Source organism: Diadema setosum, chromosome 15, assembly GCF_964275005.1.
Source record: "Diadema setosum chromosome 15, eeDiaSeto1, whole genome shotgun sequence".
Taxonomy (NCBI): Eukaryota; Metazoa; Echinodermata; class Echinoidea; order Diadematoida; family Diadematidae; genus Diadema; species Diadema setosum.
Genome location: NC_092699.1, coordinates 1,363,842 through 1,384,330, shown reverse-complemented (window position 1 = coordinate 1,384,330; position 20,489 = coordinate 1,363,842). Strand labels below are relative to the sequence as shown.

Sequence of the window (20,489 nt, the reverse complement as noted above, 5' to 3'; positions counted from 1 at the left end):
CCCGACGCACCCCCCCCCCCCCCCCCCCCCCCTGGCTACGGGCCTGTGAAGTGTAGAGTAAACCGGATAGGAGAAATAAGTTTCCTCCTTAATCCATTTCTTTTGCCTACTACTGTATATATAAAGTGCGATTCTACGTACGCTCCAAATAATAGTAGTGCACTTAGTGTATTTTAGCCCTATAACAGGTAGCTTGATAAATAAAATGTGACTAGAATTACATAATAGTGGTAGGGTCTATACAGCTTGAGGTGGCAACAATGCCGTTCACAGTCACAAGACAAATTCGGATCGGGTCATTCATGGAGCTACTGTTGCATAGCTCCATGGATGATTAGATGAGTGGACGATGTAAGCCTACCTCAAAACGAATAACACTCACATGCAAGAGCGCCATTAAACATGAATACCCACAAGTATTTTATAGGAAACGGAAAATTGCAACTGCAGCCATGATCATCGAATGTTTTGAAATGTTATCATGAATGTATTGACGACATCATCTTCCAAGTATTACAAAGCACGTCTACGTTTCACGCCTTATCCCAAATTCTTGGTCGCAGATTAATTATACCGGTGAGATGGAATATCCAGTTGGTAAATATACGAAATACAGTATTGGCTATAAATAGGGCCTAATAACAACTGCTTTTTCAATACATAATATGAACAAACAGACAAAAAAATAAATGAAGGGCAGAATCAATGATGAGTATACAACAAACAATGCGGACATTGACAAATTACATTATCCCTTCAAATATGAGAACTTTGAACCGTGATTTAGTAAATAATAAATGTATACCATTTAGTACCTAAATCCTATCATAATGTGGACCCATCAGATCGAAAAAGAGCGGTAAAAGTCTACAAAGATTAATCAAAATCTGTAGCATTTTATAGCAGCAGCGTTGTAAGAAAGGTCCTTCTATAAGCGCGGAGCTACAAACGTATAGCTCCATGCTATAAACAAATTGTTGGTGATTTGTGCGCACACTTTCAGACTTGCATGATTTCACTGAGCTACTTGAGGGCAATAATCATCTTAAAGGCGAGTCAACCATCCATCCAGAGATTTTGTTGCAAGAGCACGAGACTAAAACATGTAAAAAGGAAGTCGACCAAACCAGGTCAGCGTCATTTTGGTAACATTCTTGTCTCAGGGAAGACAAACTTTTCTCATTCTCTTCTTATTGCCATTCAAAAGGGTAAATTAAGCACGTTTCTGATTTCTGTTGATTTCGTCATTACTTTCTGTCGTTTGTGTTTATAACAGTTTTCACAATTAAAATGCTCTTGCATGATTTCACTGAGCTACTGCAGTGGAGCGCAATAATCATCTTAGAGGTGAGTCAACCATCCATCCAGACATTTGTTGCAAGAGTACGAGACTCAAAAGGTTGTCAACCAAACCAGGTCAGCGTCATTTTGGTAACATTCTTGTCTCAGGGAAGACAATCTTTTCTCATTCTCTTCTTCTTGCCATTCAAAAGGGTGAGTTAAGCATGCACGTTTCTGATTGCTGTTGATTTCATTACTTTCTGTCGTTTGTGTTTATGACAGTTTTCACAAAATGCTCTTGATTTCCGACATGATAATTCCAGGTGTTCTCTAAAGTATAGTGCAAAAAAAAAAATACAATAAAAAAAAGAACTTGATAACGTTGCTGTATATCTTGTGAAGTATTCAACAAAGAGCAATATTCTAATATATATACGTCTGATCCATATCACACTTGTCGCTGGAAATAAGTCTATGTTTAGAATGACACTGTATTTAGCCTCTATTTTGTCTTTTTTGTTTGTTTTTGTTTGTTTGGAAGACAGATGTACCTGAGATAGCAAGAGTACAGTAAATAATGAGTATCGTATCACAAAAGTCTCTCAACGAAATCAAACACTGATGGCGTTCAAATGACGAGGTTTGCATGTATTGATAATCATATTGATAATGATAACCTTCAGAATTGTATTTCTTTGTGTGCATTCTGTGTGTATATGGTATAATTCTCTCTGTACTTTTATCATTAAATCATACACCTCAGCTGTTGGGCTGAAAGCTTTGATAATAAATAAAAACCATTCGTAATGTTCGTTCAACTGTTTCTTTCGTAGTCGAACTAACAACCATGGTTTGTTTTTGTTTTTGTTGAGAACTCAACTTGAAACATTCAGTGAAACCCGTCTCGAATTGATTGAGAGATGATAAAAAAGGGAGATTTTGATAAACTCTTTGTTGTTAAGAAAATACATAGTATTCCTCTTTTTCTAACAAAGCACACATTTTCAGCAGTTTACATAAATAACAGATATTGATGATAATGGTTGTGAGGTATCCTGTGGATACGCTTGTAGTAGAAACAAAAACAAAGAAGAAGACAAACGAATATTCCTGGTGATGTATTTTATATTCTGTTATATCGTTGTGAATGAAAAGTTTAACCAAGAGTGTTTCTTCGTTTCATGGTTGATGGTGTGGAACCAGTGGCGTATCTAGGGAAAACGGCGCCCGGGGCAAGCACGAAAATTGCGCCCCTAATTTCTGAAAAAGTGTTCAACCCCAACCCCATCCCGGTAGGGACTTTAAACAAGGTCCACATGATGCTTTTTCAAGCACTTAAAAGGGATCTTTTGAGGGTGATTTAAATGTAATGAATTTTGATAGATTTTGGCTAGCGAGCGCAGCGAGCGAGCCGAAAATTTTTGTATTTCAGCTTACAAAACATGGAATTCTTGTCATTTTTTGCTTACCAAATCTTACAATTCTAAACAAGATATAGTGACGGCCTTATAGATAACGATTTATACCAAAAAACTGAGGACTTTAAAAAATACTCTACATTAGTACGCGCGAGTGAGCTGAAATTTGTATATGTCCTCGTCATCATCACGTATTGCTCTTATCTTTTTTAATATAAATTTTGGCGAGCGAGCGCAGCGAGTGAGCCGAAAATTTTTGTATTTCAGCTTACAAAACATGGAATTCTTGTCATTTTTTGCTTATTAAATCTCACAATTATAGTGACGAACTTATAGATAACGATTTATACCAACAAAGTGAGGACTTGAAAAAAATACTCTAAATTAGTACGAGCGAGTGAGCCGAAATTTGTATATTTCTGCGTCATCAGTACGTTTTTTTTTCTTATCTTTTTTGATTTTTTTTTGCACCCCTCCCCCGTATGTTCGAAACCGTTGGCGCCTTCTTTTGATTCAATTGGCGATCGCTTCAGAACGAAAGAAATTGCAGCCGCTGCTCCGTGAAACATTTTGCCTGCTAAATATAGAATTACATGTGTGAACACAATAGACACTGTCATTTTGTCATCAAAAAGGGAGATTTTGATAAACTCTTTGTTGTTAAGAAAATACATAGTATTCCTCTTTTTCTAACAAAGCACCCATTTTCAGCAGTTTACATAAATAACAGATATTGATGATAATGGTTGTGAGGTATCCTGTGGATACGCTTGTAGTAGAAACAAAAACAAAGAAGAAGACAAACGAATATTCCTGGTGATGTATTTTATATTCTGTTATATCGTTGTGAATGAAAAGTTTAACCAAGAGTGTTTCTTCGTTTCATGGTTGATGGTGTGGAACCAGCATGGCGTATCTAGGGAAAACGGCGCCCGGGGCAAGCACGAAAATTGCGCCCCTATAATTTCTGAAAAAGTGTTCAACCCCAACCCCATCCCGGTAGGGACTTTAAACAAGGTCCACATGATGCTTTTTCAAGCACTTAAAAGGGGTCTTTTGAGGGTGATTTAAATGTAATGAATTTTGATAGATTTTGGCTAGCGAGCGCAGCGAGCGAGCCGAAAATTTTTGTATTTCAGCTTACAAAACATGGAATTCTTGTCATTTTTTGCTTACCAAATCTTACAATTCTAAACAAGATATAGTGACGGCCTTATAGATAACGATTTATACCAAAAAACTGAGGACTTTAAAAAATACTCTACATTAGTACGCGCGAGTGAGCTGAAATTTGTATATGTCCTCGTCATCATCACGTATTGCTCTTATCTTTTTTAATATAAATTTTGGCGAGCGAGCGCAGCGAGTGAGCCGAAAATTTTTGTATTTCAGCTTACAAAACATGGAATTCTTGTCATTTTTTGCTTATTAAATCTCACAATTATAGTGACGAACTTATAGATAACGATTTATACCAACAAAGTGAGGACTTGAAAAAAATACTCTAAATTAGTACGCGCGAGTGAGCCGAAATTTGTATATTTCTGCGTCATCAGTACGTTTTTTTTTCTTATCTTTTTTATTTTTTTTGCGCCCCTCCCCCGTATGTTCGAAACCGTTGGCGCCTTCTTTTGATTCAATTGGCGATCGCTTCAGAACGAAAGAAATTGCAGCCGCTGCTCCGTGAAACATTTTGCCTGCTAAATATAAAATTACATGTGTGAACACAATAGACACTGTCATTTTGTCATCATCACGTTTTGTTCTTACCTTCTTTTTCATATAAATTTTGGCGAGCGAGCGCAGCGAGCGAGCCGAAAATTTTTGTATTTCAGCTCACAGAACATGGAATTTTCTCCATTCCACCATTCTCCCTCCCCCTTCCGGGCGAGTTTTTTTTTTCCGTCTTCTTCTTCTTTTCTTTTTTTTCTTCTTCTTCTTCGTTTTTGTTTTCCCCGTTTTTTTGCGCCCCCAAGGAGTGGCGCCCGGGGCACGTGCCCCCCTTGCGCCCCCCCCCCCCCAGATACGCCACTGGGTGGAACTCCGCATGCCTTGTGGTATGGTCTGCAGTATTTTCTAGCAGACAGATCCATTGTTACTCTTCATATGAACGCAGAATCATACATCATTTGAGCGTGAATAAAAACCTCTCCTCGTGGACTCTTCCACAGGATTGGCATTATAACTTGTGTGCTGCGCATTAATGTTCACTTACTTACTTTATTTCATGAATTCATGAAGAGTTTCCATTAAATGGACAATAAATTGATGAAATGAAATGAAATGAAACGAATTTTACTTTTCCGGAGCGATGGTGTAGGACAGGGCCTGTTCAACATACTCTTCTGCTCTCGAGTCTGCGCTAATACAATTCGATCTCCCTCATCAAAATTAAATCATTGACCTGAAGGGAAAGCTTCTTTAACATATTGAATTATAAGTTGATAGACAGATGAAGAAGATTAGTAATTTTTTCTTCGCTTGCTCGTTCGGGCTACCAAAGTCGCCTAATTGAATACTTTGTGTGTGTGTGTGTGTGTGTGTGTACCGACAATAATACTTGATGGCAAAAAAAAAAAAAAAAACCACACACACACACACACACATTGAAAAGGAAATTATTTAACAAAACATTAAAACAATGCAATACATTATGATTAATAAATGAATATTGATAGCTATGACAAACTGGGTCTAATACCCATGTAACGGGTTATTAGATTTAGTTTGCAGTGAGGATTAGGATTAGGGTTAGGTTTATATAAGTTTGTGGGTAGAATTTATTAATTTTTTTTTTTGGGGGGGGGGGGCTTAGCGTGTATAGATACAATAAAATATTTGATTGAAGCAGTTGTCGCAGTAGAAAATGTCTTGTCAATCTGTGAATGGTATCTGTTCTGAACATTTCAGCTTGAAACCCTCCCCATAAGATGTGGCAGTGGGCAGCAGTGAGGGCTTTAGATGAGGCTAGAGGTCACGACCTCAACCAGGACCATCGACCTTCGACGCAATCGGTCAGATCATCAGGGAGACCATCGACATACTCATTCGGCCTCGACACCCTGGACGAGGAGGAACGGGTTAAGGAGACCAACATCGAAAAGTTTGCAGCGGCGTCGCGACCTAGGCGGTACTCGTATTATTATCGGCCGTTCCCGACCCCGATGAGCTGTAAGATATGCAGGCGAATCACGGATATAACAGGTGACCCTCTGAGAGTGTCGTGTGCAAAAACCCACTCCTGTTTGTTTGTTTGTTTGTTTGTTTGTTTGTTTGTTTGTTTTTTTCATGCAGCATTAATTCCTATTTCACCTGGAAACGTTGTGTTTTATAATCACCGTTATATCATCGTACTTTATGTACTATAGTTAATGTATAATTACTTTTCGCCGTACAGATGCTACTAATGTTACACATGTGCTACATTGTATACCAGTCCTCTTCTACTATTACCAGCAATTATCACGCAGCTTTACTACCACTGCTTCTACTACCATAGTTATACTTACTAATGTACTATTATTTCCCTGTAGCAATGTCATCATTCTTGTCATTCATATACGTGATTGTGAGTGATATTACTCTTTCGTGACTAATGTAATGTGAAACTTATAAACTTCAATAATATTACTGTTGTACCATAAATCTGAATTTATTGGAATCTTGGGTCATGATCTCCACATTCCGAAGTAGTTCGTTTATCCGAAATGCATTGATTAATGTTCGTTCATCGGAAAAATGATGAGGACTATATCTATAACAAACCTTCGGAGGGAATTTTATTTCATTTTCGGATGTAAAACAAGGATTCAGAATAATGAATCTTCGAAATAACGAACTGTGTCCAAAATCTTGATCACCCTGTTTGTTTGAATGTGGTTTGTTGGTATTATCCACTGCAAAGTGGATTGGCTTTGCACGCTGACGTAATGATCACGTGCCTATTCACCTTATTTATTACTTCGGCATCTTGCTGAGTCTTCCGATACCAGATGGGGAGTCTCCGTAGTGTTTTCCACTTTTCTTGGAATCAATGAAACTGCTAGAAGTGATCTCAATCATTACGCAGGCGGCCATGTGATGGCGCTATTTTTATAGTATTATCCAGACGTATTATCTCTCTTTACACTGAGTGATAATTTGTATGTAATGCCCTGATCTGCATCGGAGCCAATTTTAGTACACAGATGGTGGCTCTGATCTGCATTTCTCGGATCTGCCCACCCGATTTGAATAGAAATATGCTCGACATACTACCAGTAATTCCTGGTAAGTCAGTGGAATCAAATCGCGTGGTTTACTGACAGCGGTGATGAATTGGGTCAAAATAGAATTGGGATGTAAGACAGACAACATAATATAGCATTGCGTTTCCTTTGGTAGTACATCGGATTGTTCAATATCCCCACTCAATAAATACGAAGAAACATCATTCAAAGAAGTATTGTAGAAAACAGATTATCTCCAATCAATTGCAGTTTCCCACACATTCTCAAAAACAAAACAAAAAATTATTTCTAGAGGTTTTTGTGAAAAAAAAAAGAAGAAATGAAGTAAGTCACTTCAAAGTGGTGGCACGGCTTGGGTCACCCATTGACATTTAAACCGTCTTCTAACAAGAATGAGAGCTGTACAGAATTTCGTTTATCTTTTGCAATGTTTTTCTCGGTTCACTACAGCAGGGGCAAGCCTTTCTCCATCGCTATGGTTGTAAACTAGCAATTCTCTGACGCCAGGACAATCAGCCTGAACAGCGCCCTCCTCGGCGGAATTACTTTACATAGACCTTCATTTTTATTCATACAGAGCTGGTCAATTATCATTTTTGTTTACCGACGTCTGTGACAATGGAACCGGGAGTACGAAGAATAAGTAAACTTGTCACGGCTATTTTCTGTACGCTCTGCCGCGTTTCCATGACTGTATAATGTGGCGTGGCAGTTTAGAACTGGTACACTTATTGTCGAACTGTGACCATATTAACTTGGTTTATTTTGCAGTATTACAACAAAAATGCAAAGCTCACGAGTGAGGGGATATTACTGATTAAGAAAATCTTATTATTTAAAGAAGCGTATCGTGAGAATTAGTTTATGACCTTCTTTGTTTATTTTGAAGTATTACAGAAAGAATGAAAAGCTCTAGAATCACGGGATATTACCTGATTAAGAATTGTCTTTTATTATCCAGAAAACGTACCGTAAAGATTATATAATCAGTGGTCTTCTCATCGTCAAATCATTGATTGACTCTTTCTGCTTAGATAATGTTTGATATCCCGCGAGGACTGAATACAAAGGTAATGATAACCTGAGGAGGCACATATCATTTTGATTTCTTTATGTACAAAATCGTATAAGTGACTGGTGATCAGGAAACGACGGGTTTATTACTCTTGTGAACGACTGTAGTTTGAATAACCTACATTTTCATCAATTAGAACCGAAAGGAGAAATTGTACTTAGAAAATTTGTTTGTGGTGAGTTTGCATCTGTATGGTATTTTGTCGTCTGCAAGATGACTTCATGAGCGTGTTATTGAAAACACGGAACAAAGACAGGGTCTCTGATTGGATGAATAAAACCAAGAGAGAAGTCTACAGGGGTGCAGCAGACGGCTTGGATCGTGTGTAGGTCGACGTCGCCTTTGTGATTTTCTTTTGTGTGTGTCGTCTATTTACTTCCACGATTGAATGACTTCATTGGTCTTACCATTCCATTCTGTGTAGACTTTTCTATGGGATCGAGTCGGATTTAGCATGATGGTACTGTGATTTGTGCTTCTCCGCTGATCAGCAGGTCCTTCAGTGTATGGCACGGTTTGCGAAGGCGATAAACTAGCAGCACTACGCAAAATCTCATAGGGTACCGGGTACCATTTGGATTCCTGTGGGACTTGCGCACTTCGTTTCTACAAGAGGAAATTATTACGGCATTCTTCAGATCAGACCAGGGTTTCGCTTCATATCGGGATTCTCTAAAGAGTCAGGGAACTTGCCTCGTTCAACCGTAATTATTGCTCGTGGTTAACAAAAAGAAGTCGCACTTACGCTACTTGAAATTTGTTGTCGTAATTGAGGGAGTAAAGCAAAGCAAGGAAAACTTTAGTTTCCCGCTTCGCGATCAAGTAGATCTGACTGTAAGAAAGAAATATGAATGGTGACATCCAAGACCCGCGTTTCCTGACCACAACGTCGGCATTTGACCGGTTCTTTCCTGCCGACAACTTCGCCTACGAGCCCGACGACAGCCTCAACGACGATGAGGAGCATGGTGATCACTATCCCAGTGGGAAAGGTATGAACGGCACACCGAGAATCATGCTACAAGATAACGATGAGGATGAGTTCAGGAAGAAACCACCAAGTGAAACGCTCTCTAAGATGTCGGAGAAGTATTCTTACCCTGACGTGTGTTCCTATTGCCACAAGCTATGGGATAAAACAGGTAACAAAGAACTTTATACCACACTTCATACACCTGCAATTTTGCGTGATATCTTTAACAGGTAGATGCCAGTGTTATTATTCTATCAACATTTAAAAAAAAGTGTCAGATTCGGGAAATAACCGTAGACCAATATACCGACGTTTATTCAAATTTAGGGCTCTTGCGTCGAGTTGCTTTGACTGCAACTGATTGAAAGATTGCCCTTCATCGACGAAATGCACACCGATTTTTCAGTGTTTTGAGCACTAATCAGCTAGCCGTGATAAAATCATGGACATACATAAACATGTACTCAGGTGGGATTCGAACCTATGATCTCCTGATGCTAGATAGGCGCCATATCCTCAAGACTACCGAACTTCCTTCCGATAGCCATTAATGATTCCCCTGATTCTGTATCCCGTACACATTGCAGCAACTGTTCATGTAAATCAATGATTCTTGCGCCGAGTTATTTTCATTGCATCTAAGTGGCAAAATGCCCTTCATACTTCATCGAGGTAATCACATACTTTCCATGTTCTGTCAAGCAATTATTATCGATAAACATCCAAATACCTTTCAGGAAGAGTTCAATGGACGTGACATGCTATTTTGCCTGTGTGAGGACTGTTAATGATTGGACTTGACACAATGAAGAATGTCGTCTGAACACCAGGAAGATACGAGGAAGAAGATGGAGAAGTAAAACCGATCGGTAACAGAATTAGAGAAAGAGCAAATGATACTCTGCAGAGTGGTTATCTCAAAAAGTAGCAGTCATTACTGCAATAAAGAAGTCAAGGTATTCAAGTTTGACATACAGAGGAAGCTTGCTGAAGTGGGAGGGCATTACAAGACTATTGTCTTTCCAGGGGCCCGACAAGACAGGTGAATACAGGTGATCATAATTGGTATAAACTATATTATATACGTTATATTATGTAAATTGCCGTAAAGAGGTAAGACGAAAGAAAAAAAAAACATAACAAAAGAAGAAAAGGAAGAGAGACACCCAAGCAGGCACATCATGTGTAACCTCGTTGGATTGCACCATAAACACGATAATGTGATGGACACAAACAGAGAACTGAAATGTGGCACACCAGCGTAGAAGGAACTAGTGTCTGTACAATAACTTGCATAGCAATGAAATAACAAATCGCAAAGAGAAAACTACTTTTAGCAGGTGTCCTGACTCTCTAAAATATAATGTTATTAACGCAGTTGTATGTACTGGATACGTTAATGACTGAAGGAAATCAAACCAAACCCTTATAAAAATATTTAGTAACCCTATACACAGCCGAAACAAGAAAACGTAAGGGTTTTTTTTTTTTTTGGTACACCTGTTGATAGGAACGCGTAACCCTATGACTACTAGTGCTTTGTACTCTAGCAAGTCTGACTATATACCCGCATGGTAAGGGAATAAGAGTACACCATACATAAAATTTGAGTAGTATGCCAGATACTGTTGTGAAATCAAATCGTAATATTTGATGCCTATTCTTTCACATGCAGTCCATCGAGTAGATGCTTAAAAGATCATCTTACAACAAGCAGAAAGTGCCAAACCTACATGGACTTTTCAATGTTTATAGTCAAACGAGGACACGTTAAAGGAATAAATCACTGAAGAAAGACAGCCAAAGTGATAGACATACAATAGTCTTGAAAGCATTATAAAAGAGCCCGAGAGAGCCAACAATATACCTCAAAGGATGACTGAATGAATTCACCTGCTTGTGTTTCACTTGGTATACAGATCATAGAAAAGAAGATATTATAATGATAAAGAAACCAATGCCTGTGACGAAGAAAAATCGGTTTTCTTGATATGGGTTCTATACAGCTTTGAATGAAGTAACTTATAGTATCATATATATTTTACGCATTACACCTAAAAAATAATATCAATGGCAAATGCTCCTGTTGTAAGCGCATTGTTTCGTCATGACTGGATGGTCATTACTTAGTATATCACAGTTCAAGCATTATTAGAATAGCGAACCTCCCTCTGGGGATAAGCCCCATGGCGTTGCTCACAATTAGCGCAGAACCTGAGCTCTGACTGGTGAAATATGATAGCAGTTTATTGTGCTGATTGTTACCTTCGACCAGAAATGCACCAAAGAAACTCCCTCAGCAAAGTACTTATCAGGGACTCTTCAAGGCAATCCGTAACTTTTCGTAGTGTGGTAACCTCAGAACTTATTTTTCATGTCTATTAGGCATGCTAAATTACTTTTTATACGCCCATAATACTGAATGCTAGAAAACACAGTTATGAGGTTGTAGAATAAGGCACGGTATGCGATGAAAACATTTAATGTCCATCATTTATATCTCTAATCATCCAAGGCCCAAGATGAATTTGCAAAATGTGAAACCAGCAACCATTCTAAAATCTCTTTCCTTGATGGCTTTCTTATAACGTCTTCATGCTCTCATAGTATTGTTGCACACCGGTGAAAGACAAATCAGTTTCAACTCGTTTTCACGATTTTTTTTCTATTTCTTTGATTTCAGTTATGAGTGATGCCTGAGAAGCTGGAAATACGTAGGTGATGAAACCATAAAGTGACGGATGTTTAGGTGATAGGGTACGATAACGAAAATGAAAAGAGGCGAAAGACTATATTATATAGCCATAAATTTCTTAAACCAGTCCGTCTTGACCCGCCACCGCGGAAAGGCTGCCTGTGAACAACACTCGAATGGAACCCTGATTGCTATTCACAATAAAAGAATTTGTTTTGAAGAGTTCGAACTCGGATGCTTTATCTGGCGAAACACTCGAAAGTAAATCTGAAAGTCTCTCTCAGACTGTTTCAAAATGACAACTTTACATGTCTTTAGGGATAGACAAAACTTCTTTGTAATTCACATAATAATACCACGCAGATAATCATGATAACAAACTGATCATTATACAGCTTTAAGTCACCTGCAACGCTCAATTCACTGTTATCAACTTACATTTACTGCAATCGCTTTTTCCTGGATTAATTTCCTACTTTGTCCTCTCCACAGTTTTCTGTTTCACTTTATTTCAGTTGATATTACAACATTGCATAAGCCCTTGATTATAGGCTACTAGTAGTATAGTAGTGGTAGTATAATAGTAGCATAGTAGTAATGACAACAACAACAATAATAATAATAATAATAATAATTATTATTATTATTATTATTATTATTATTATTATTACTACTACTACTACTACTATTACTACTGCTATTACTGTTGGCGTTATTGATGTTATTGTTTTTGTTCTTGTTATCATTATAATTCTAATTATAAATATCATTATCATGTTTTTTCATTCTCATTATTAGCTGTAATGTAGTATAGTAGTGTAGTAGTAGTAGTAGTAGTAGTAGTAGTAGTAGTAGTAGTAGTAGTAGTAGTAGTATATAGTATATAGTATATAGTAGTAGTGATAAAGCTGATGGTGGTGATCGATGATGGTATCCAGGAAAGAATTCACTTTGCCACTGTGATTAATGTTAAGTGATCATTGTTGCTTTATATCTATTTCATCATCATGCCAATGTAACTCTAGACTTCATCGTCATCATTTCATTTTGGCGATGGTATGTAGAAGAAACTGGTAACAACAGTGGATAATGACAGAAGAAGTGGAGAAATGTAGCTTATTTAGATCACTTCACTTAGAGTTAATTAAAAGGAGGCGTCACCCTACTCAAACAGGTGTGTATTGATTACTTGGTGTGGTGTTATTCTACCCACTAAAATACTCCAAAGTATGCTGGTGGGTATTACCAGCGAAAAGTGTTTGTGGGAGTCCAGTTACCAATCCACGAAATATCAAATCCTGTGCTATCAAGGATAGAGATTGAATGCCGAGGTTGCGTTCAAATTTACAGGTAATGGCCAATATCACCAGCAAGATAATTTGAGTGTCCAGCGGGTACGGGTTGAAAGAATAGTTTGAAGCATGATGGGAGCGACCCCCTTCTTCCTCAGAAGATTTCCGTTTCTCCTAAACTGGAAGTGATAATTTCCATCATAAAAATCAAAATCATTGTAGATTTTTACCCTTCAAGACTCTTTTTATCATCAGTAACTGTACCAAACGTTTAGTTTGGGTTTGATATAATTCTTGATTCAATTTTCTTGTATGAACGAACAGCTCACAAAATGTGGTACAATAATAATAATAATAACAATAATAATAATAATGATAATAATAATGATAATAATAATAATAATAATAATAATAATAATAATAATAATAATAATAATAATAATGATAATAATAATAATGATAATAATAATAATGGAGTCTTGTAATGCGCCATGTCTGTCACACAGTGGCATTCCTGGCGCAGAAAGGTAAGACCTCCTCCCAAAGGCAATGAGTTACAGCAATATAGTGTTATGGGTTCAAAGATAAGAGCAATAACTATGTATGTCATCATCATCATCATTCTCATTATGATGTTCTTCGCTTATGTATGATATCGTCAGATGTAATACCGGCCCAATTCATGGATGTAAGGTGTGAGAAAGTGGGTATCAAATAGACAATACGGCACGATATTGTTATAGGCACTAAAATTACTCCAGGACTGTAGTTAGACATCACATTAAAAAGAACTCTGCGATGCAAATGCATGTTGACGATTTATATTACCTTGATCACCGCTTACATGCCCACAACAATATCTCATCATGTGTCATTATTTATGATAATTTTCTGCTATGTTCCCTCAGGTCATTTGCGTCCGCCCAAAGAAACCTTCCAAACCAAGATTCTGTCAATGACATCCTCTGTCAATCACTGCTAGAGTATACTAATGATTAACAAAAGGCATTAGAATTTACCTTCCCATACACTGAGAATTTATCTTGCATGTTTTCCTCCAATGTCTTTTCTTAATTAGTATTTTAGAAGTGATTGACAGAATGATGGCATTGACAAACTCTTGCTGTGGAAGGTCTTCTGCATGTGAGCGTATCCAACAAATCTGGAGAAAAATAGGAAATTATTATAAATTGTATAGGACACGTAGTTAGATATTCATTTGGCCACATAATAGTGATGTTGAGGGTATCATCAATCAACATAAGTAAGCATGCATTTGCATTGCATATAGGTCCTTAAATATCATGAGTCTAGAGGGACGTGGGTGGTAAAGTGGGAGTCTCATTTGCCTGCAGGAGACTAGATGGTGACCCAGCAGCGACTCAAGTTTTCGCAACGTCTCCTGAAAACTTGCCAGGTTTCCAGGGAGTCGCGGGAGAATCGATATTTTAGATTTTTCCGGAGACTTTTTCCAGTCTCCAGCTAGACTCGGAGACGTCTCTAAGACGTGACGGTCTCCATCGGTTGAGGCCTCGTCATGGAGACAGATTTTGTCGGCGACGTCTCCGCAACCTTGCGGAGACCCATGGTGGCCGATATGAGCGATGATGTTTAGATGTCGCAGATACGTCTCCGCAACTAAGCAGACGTCTCGGAAAAATCTCTGCGACTTCGGGGCAATTAAGTCTTCACCTTGTGTGCAGTCTCTTTGTCGATGAGATCAAAACCGCCTTTTGGTCTTCCGAGTCGAAAGGGTCGCCGCAAACTGATCAGTTGCAACAATCGCGGCGACTTCACTGCCAGTGAGGTGGGGCCTTCAGGTATCTTATCCAATAAAAGGGTATTTAGAGGCACTGGTCAGAAATCGAACTCACAGTCTCCTGTTATGGAATCTAGAGCCTTAAACCATTATACCGCAGTGTCTCTCTATACCACGGTACTCCCACAGTGACTGTTTTATCGCAGGTAACCACGGTAAATCTTGATGAGACAAAAAGTGGATAAACCTGTCTTCTTGATATTTTGATTGCAGGAACCACGGAGATGATATCGCCTTGTGAGTGTCCTCGGTCCAAGCTGCACGTCCATGAATCCTGCCTGAAGACGTGGTTGAAGGAGAGTGGCAAAGTTCGATGTCGAGAATGCAATTCGGCCTACAGCGACCAGAAGGAGAAGCAACAGAGGGCCGAGTCGGTAAGTCACTTAACGTTTTAGAGCGAATTAAGAATGATTTCCCGAAAATGACCGCGATTTTCTTCTAAAATTCAACGCGAAGCGCAGCCAGAAAGAGCTGGCATTAAATCGTTCATTTTTTTTTTATTGATAAGTATAACTATATAGGGCCTACTGTATTATATGACGATAACAGTTTCAATAATCAGCCGTCAGAAGGCTTAGCACGAAGAAAAGTTGTGAGAACTTTACAACACCAAACTCATTTTGCGGTTACGAAAACTGTTTCCCTTGGGACAAAAGCTTAATAAAAATGTGTTTAGGAACATAACACTTTACGAATAAAAAAACAGAATTCTTTGTTCATGTCGCATATCGCCGTGCGAGCGTTTCCTTTTTGAATCTTTTGGAGTCATGCATCAACAATGTGTTTTAGGATATCTGGGGAAACGACAAAATCTTCTTTTTTTTTCTCAGAATCCATCTCAAAGCATACTTGAGAAATACTTGAGAGAAATGTGGATTGAGTGAAAGCAGCAACATTTAGTAGAACACAATCAATGAAAGTTTGAGGAAAATCGGACAATCGATGTAAAAGTTACGAATTTTAAAAATTTTGGTGATGGAACCGCTTGATGACGAGACTGCTATAGAGTCCATGAAGTACACTGTATATGGACAACAATATAAAGAAAATACAAAGGGAATTCCACAACAACAAAAAATCATTTTGCATGAAAATTACACATTCCATCAATTTGATACTGAAATATGTTAAGTGTAGTAATACAAATTCCCCCTGCTTTCTGAAAGCGCCGTTAGTCAAGTGCGCTTTCGTTATGTTAAAAAAAAGTGATATCATGTTTGATTTTCTTTATAATTTCCTTATAATTGTTGTCCACACATGATGACATAAACTCAAGTAGTCTCCTCATACAGCGGTTCCAACACAAAAATGTTAAAAATTCATAACTTTTGCATTGATTGTCCGATTTTCCTCAAACTTTTACTGATGTGTTCTACTAATGTTGTTGCTTTCACTAAATCCACATTTCTCTTTGGGTTTTGGTTTCCTTTAGCACAATGTTTAGAGACAAAAAAAAAATATGCTTAAGCAAATGGAGTGGCAATCACGAGATCAAAGTGGCTATCTATATGGTTGCCGTAGGATGTCATGCGATTCAAATCATTATCTGTATCATTAATTGTCCATTGATTTACTGTTTCTGTCTCACTGGATTTCTTTGTCATTTTGACTTTTAAGCTATTCTCTCAAAATCTTAACTCTCTGAATCATGACTGTGTAAGAAGAATCTTGAGCATTGTTGAGACTCCAATATAATATTATAATACAGCTCATAAAAGAAAATGATCATCGCTGATTTTCTGATTTATCTTTCACTTTTCACTTGCAATATCTTATTCAACCACACTGAATGAAAATCTTTAATGATGAATATAGGCATATATCACTTGTAAATAATCACTTTTAAATGTATACATTTTGTCATGTAAAATGATAACTCAGATTGCAGACATTCTGTCGTCGGCATTGAGAGGTTCACCCTTTAAAGAGGCCTTGCCACTAAAATGACAAAAGTCATACACACTTAAAAGTCATACACACTTAACGTCATTGTTGACCTTTGCAATAATATCGTCACGATAGTATGGTCAAATATACCGAGAGGAGTGTGTTATTGATCTACCGGATTTGAGTAAACTACATTACTAATATAAGTTCAAGTAGAACCCAGAACAGTAGCTCCTCTAAGTCGTCATACATCAACAGAGAGTGTTTTACGTCGAGAATTTTTGAAGCTTAAAGGCATAATTTACCATTTGCAGATGAAACAAAAACCCAGCATAAGTGCTTTAAAATAGTTCTAAAATGTGAGTTAGGGATAGAAACAACCACTGTAAAAATTTGAATCGGTAAAATCGATGCTAAGTATTGTTAAATATACAAAATGTGAACAATAGTTATAATAAAAAAAATTTCCAGACTGAACCGTCTACAGTTACGTTTTATTGAGAAAAATACAGATATCTCCTTATATTTTAGGCTTTATCATGAAAATCCTATATGAAAGGATGTTTTGTGGTACAACAAACCTACACATATGCGTTAAATGTCATATCTTGAAATTCATTTAAATCACTGTTCCCAAAGGTAAACAGGACCTTTAAGGTTGAATGATCATTTTTTTTTTTTTTAATACAGGGTCAAAGTCCTGTTTTAGCTCTATTTCTACTCTGATTATAGTGTGAGATTATTGTGGAAAAAAAAAATCGCTTCTCGCCTATAGTATTCGATCAAGTATCCTACAGCAGCTAAGTTTGCTATTATTTCAAACCTCCTTTCTTTTTGATCCTGTTTATTGCTAAATCACGACTTTACGCAAAATACTCGCAAGCCATTGATCCAATATACCTCCTTCATTATTCATATACACACGTATTCATGTGATAATTGTAATATACCCGATATCCCTCCAGGATGTTGCCTATCAGGTATATAATCGTGAAGCCTTGATACCATCGTCGTTCTTAGTACACGTTTTCATACAACATCAAAGTGCTTATGGGATGGTGTTAGCGAGGTAGTGAGCGCTTTACATTTTATCTTGCTTCGAATAAGAATCTTCCCACTGAATGGGTCTACCTTTTTCTCAAGATGCTATGTACTATTGATTGTAACCCGAGAGTCCTTGATACAAAATTGGACCTGCCTCAAACAAACTTCGCTAAGTGTTGATACCCGATACGCAGTTATGTCACCAATCAAGTATTGTGTATATAATTATATACAAGTCAAAGTTATCAGTGAAACCAACTCTTCCCCTGTCTTCGTCGAACTTTTTCTCGCCCAACAGGTCGTCCAGCAAGCCAACATGTGTATCATCGTGGTTCTCATGCCCCTTGGTACAGTCATGGTAGTCACCGCGTGTCTGCTGCTCGACACCATCAGGTCCGCCCAAGCCAAGCGGGCGGCTGGTGAGGAGACCGACTACTTGGGTATTCCTCCAGTCAGCTTCGGCTTCCTAATGATCTTTATGTTCTGCCTGATCCTCCTTGCTGTCTGTGCCACTCGCTCCTTCATGGGCGGCAACAATAACAAGTCCGACGAGATGACGTTGTCAAAAATATGAACCAATGTAACTTGCATAGCTTTGATGCCAGGTCTTTCGGTGTTCATTATTTCTTTTCAGTAAAGTTTGGAGTTTTGTAATCATCCATACACTTTCTGCGTTATATAAACAGTTTGAGGTGCTTCTACAAAGCTGAGAAACGTTGCAAAAAGTTGTGAAGTTCACTCTCGTCTTCCCGTTCAGATGTGCCAATCGATTTACACACTGGGCTTCCAAAGTAAATCGTCTCTCAGCTGAACTCCTGAAATTTCTGATCAGGGTTATTTGATCACATGATACGTATGTTATATGTCACCTGTCTTGTAGATACATGGCCTTACGAATAAGAAAAAGAAACAAGGTACAATATTTATACAGTATTTACTCGTTCAATGTTGTAATACTTATCTTCTCATTCAAAGCCACTCTATTGCGTTGCGCGTATCATGGTAAATGTCTGTTTCGGTAAATCGTGGACTTTCCAGCTGACCAAGATGTTATCCATGGTCAACAATAAATCATTGCTCAGAGCAACTCAATACCTTTGCGTTTTGGTCTTTGTAGGAGTCAGAGAAAACCAATCAAATTGTATACAGGAAGATGTTATATTGGTAAGACTATTCACCGGATATGTACAGCATGTTATTATGTCTTCTGCTTGCACTGTAAGAAAAGAAAATAATACTATCTAATAATACTATCATGACTGCAGTTCCTATATAGTTACAGTCACACCTGTCCATAGATAGCGCGGCCTAACCAAAAGGAAACGAAAAGAATGGCTGTTACAGACAATTGGCTGGTATTGACAGGTAGCTAATATAAACCGGTGGCCACTAGGGCAGGTTTGACTGTATTATGTGTAATACTGATAAATTATTTGGAGTTCGTGGACTAGGACCTGATATACAAAGTATGTCATAACATCTGAAGCTATTTCTGAAAGTATCTTTTTTTTTAATCACAAAGCGGTAACTCTTTTGTAGCATGGGTTTACCACACACTTATTGTAACTTTTCATGTGCCATGATAACAACATTAAACCACTGCACATCAGCCATCAGCCACTTGTAATCTGCCAGTTGTAGGTTGTTGCTGAGAGTGGGTGGGGTGCACAGAAAGTTCCTTAATGATTTTATCTTTAAAGGTGATACTCATCTTTTCTAAACTGTACAAACTACCATCGTCCAAGGAGAGCACTTGGATCGTATCATATTACTATATACGTGGCAATTTTCTGTGACACTATAAATAGGCCTATACGTATGTCGATACTGTACGTTCAGACGACGTGAGCCAAAGTGAGTAATAATTTATCCTGTGTAATTTTCTTTCAAGTCACCCGAAGATGTAATGAAGCTGCTAGATACTCATAGATCCCATGGTTCATGTGTGTAGTAAAATGTAACTGTGATGAAACCGAATCAAAGTTGCGACATACGTTAAATATCATTACATATATATATATATATATATATATATATATATATATATATATATATATATATATATATATATATGGCCAGAGAGAGAGAGAGAGAGAGAGGGAGGGAGAGAGAGAGAGATATCTGTGTTGATAAGGGGTCAAAGACAAGTCTCCCAGAATCATCAGAAGAGTTTTACTCTCGGACAATGTACTCCCAATATAAACTCATCAAAGGTATTGGTACCGATATAAGTTTCAATGTATTCACTCATGTATCATTACTGCAAACTTGGATCTTTTTCATGTGTTTAAAAATGTACAAACTGTTGAATGTCATCTCAAAGAAATAAGTGCCTAACTGGAGTTATAGCTTGTACAGCAGCTGCTAGTATTTGAACGTCATGCACCGTTCATGTTGTTGTCAGTCAGTGATGTTGTAAAGTTATATATAGACGGAACGTCATCAAGCGGTAAATAAATCAACTCGACAACAATCGTTCTGACAGCAAAGTTATATCACATCTCTTTCTTTTTTCTTTCTTTTTTCCTTTTTAATTTGGCAAACGATGTTACAGAATGGAATTCATTCAAGGCAAATTTTCTTTTATGTGCGTTGCTTTTTTTGACTGTGTCAATAAACCCATATGCATCCATTACTCAAATACATGTACGCCAAATGTACTGTGCATTGATTGTTGTTTGGCAGCAACAACGGGATCTAATGTTTGTGTATGCTTAGGCCCTGTATTACTTGTGGTTGTGCTGTGTACACGTTATGGAATGGCGCTTTTAATGAC

General features: G+C 37.8%; 1 protein-coding gene across 3 annotated transcripts; it reads left to right on the top strand.

Annotated features, from left to right (window-relative positions):
- The first annotated feature begins 8,850 nt into the window (after window positions 1-8,850).
- LOC140238415 (uncharacterized) lies at window positions 8,851-18,287 on the top strand. Of its 3 annotated transcripts, XM_072318319.1 has the most exons (3): window positions 8,851-9,145; window positions 14,996-15,156; window positions 18,012-18,287. In XM_072318319.1, exons 1-3 carry the CDS (start codon window positions 8,851-8,853, stop codon window positions 18,285-18,287), a joined length of 732 nt encoding a protein of 243 aa, XP_072174420.1. The 3 variants fall into 3 exon arrangements, 1 of the variants encoding a protein (XP_072174420.1); XR_011901909.1 differs by lacking the exons at window positions 14,996-15,156; window positions 18,012-18,287 and adding an exon at window positions 11,660-11,702 and having other exon boundaries at window positions 9,039-9,145; XR_011901908.1 differs by lacking the exons at window positions 8,851-9,145; window positions 18,012-18,287 and adding an exon at window positions 11,713-11,733 and having other exon boundaries at window positions 14,996-15,124.
- The last annotated feature ends 2,202 nt before the right edge of the window (window positions 18,288-20,489 follow it).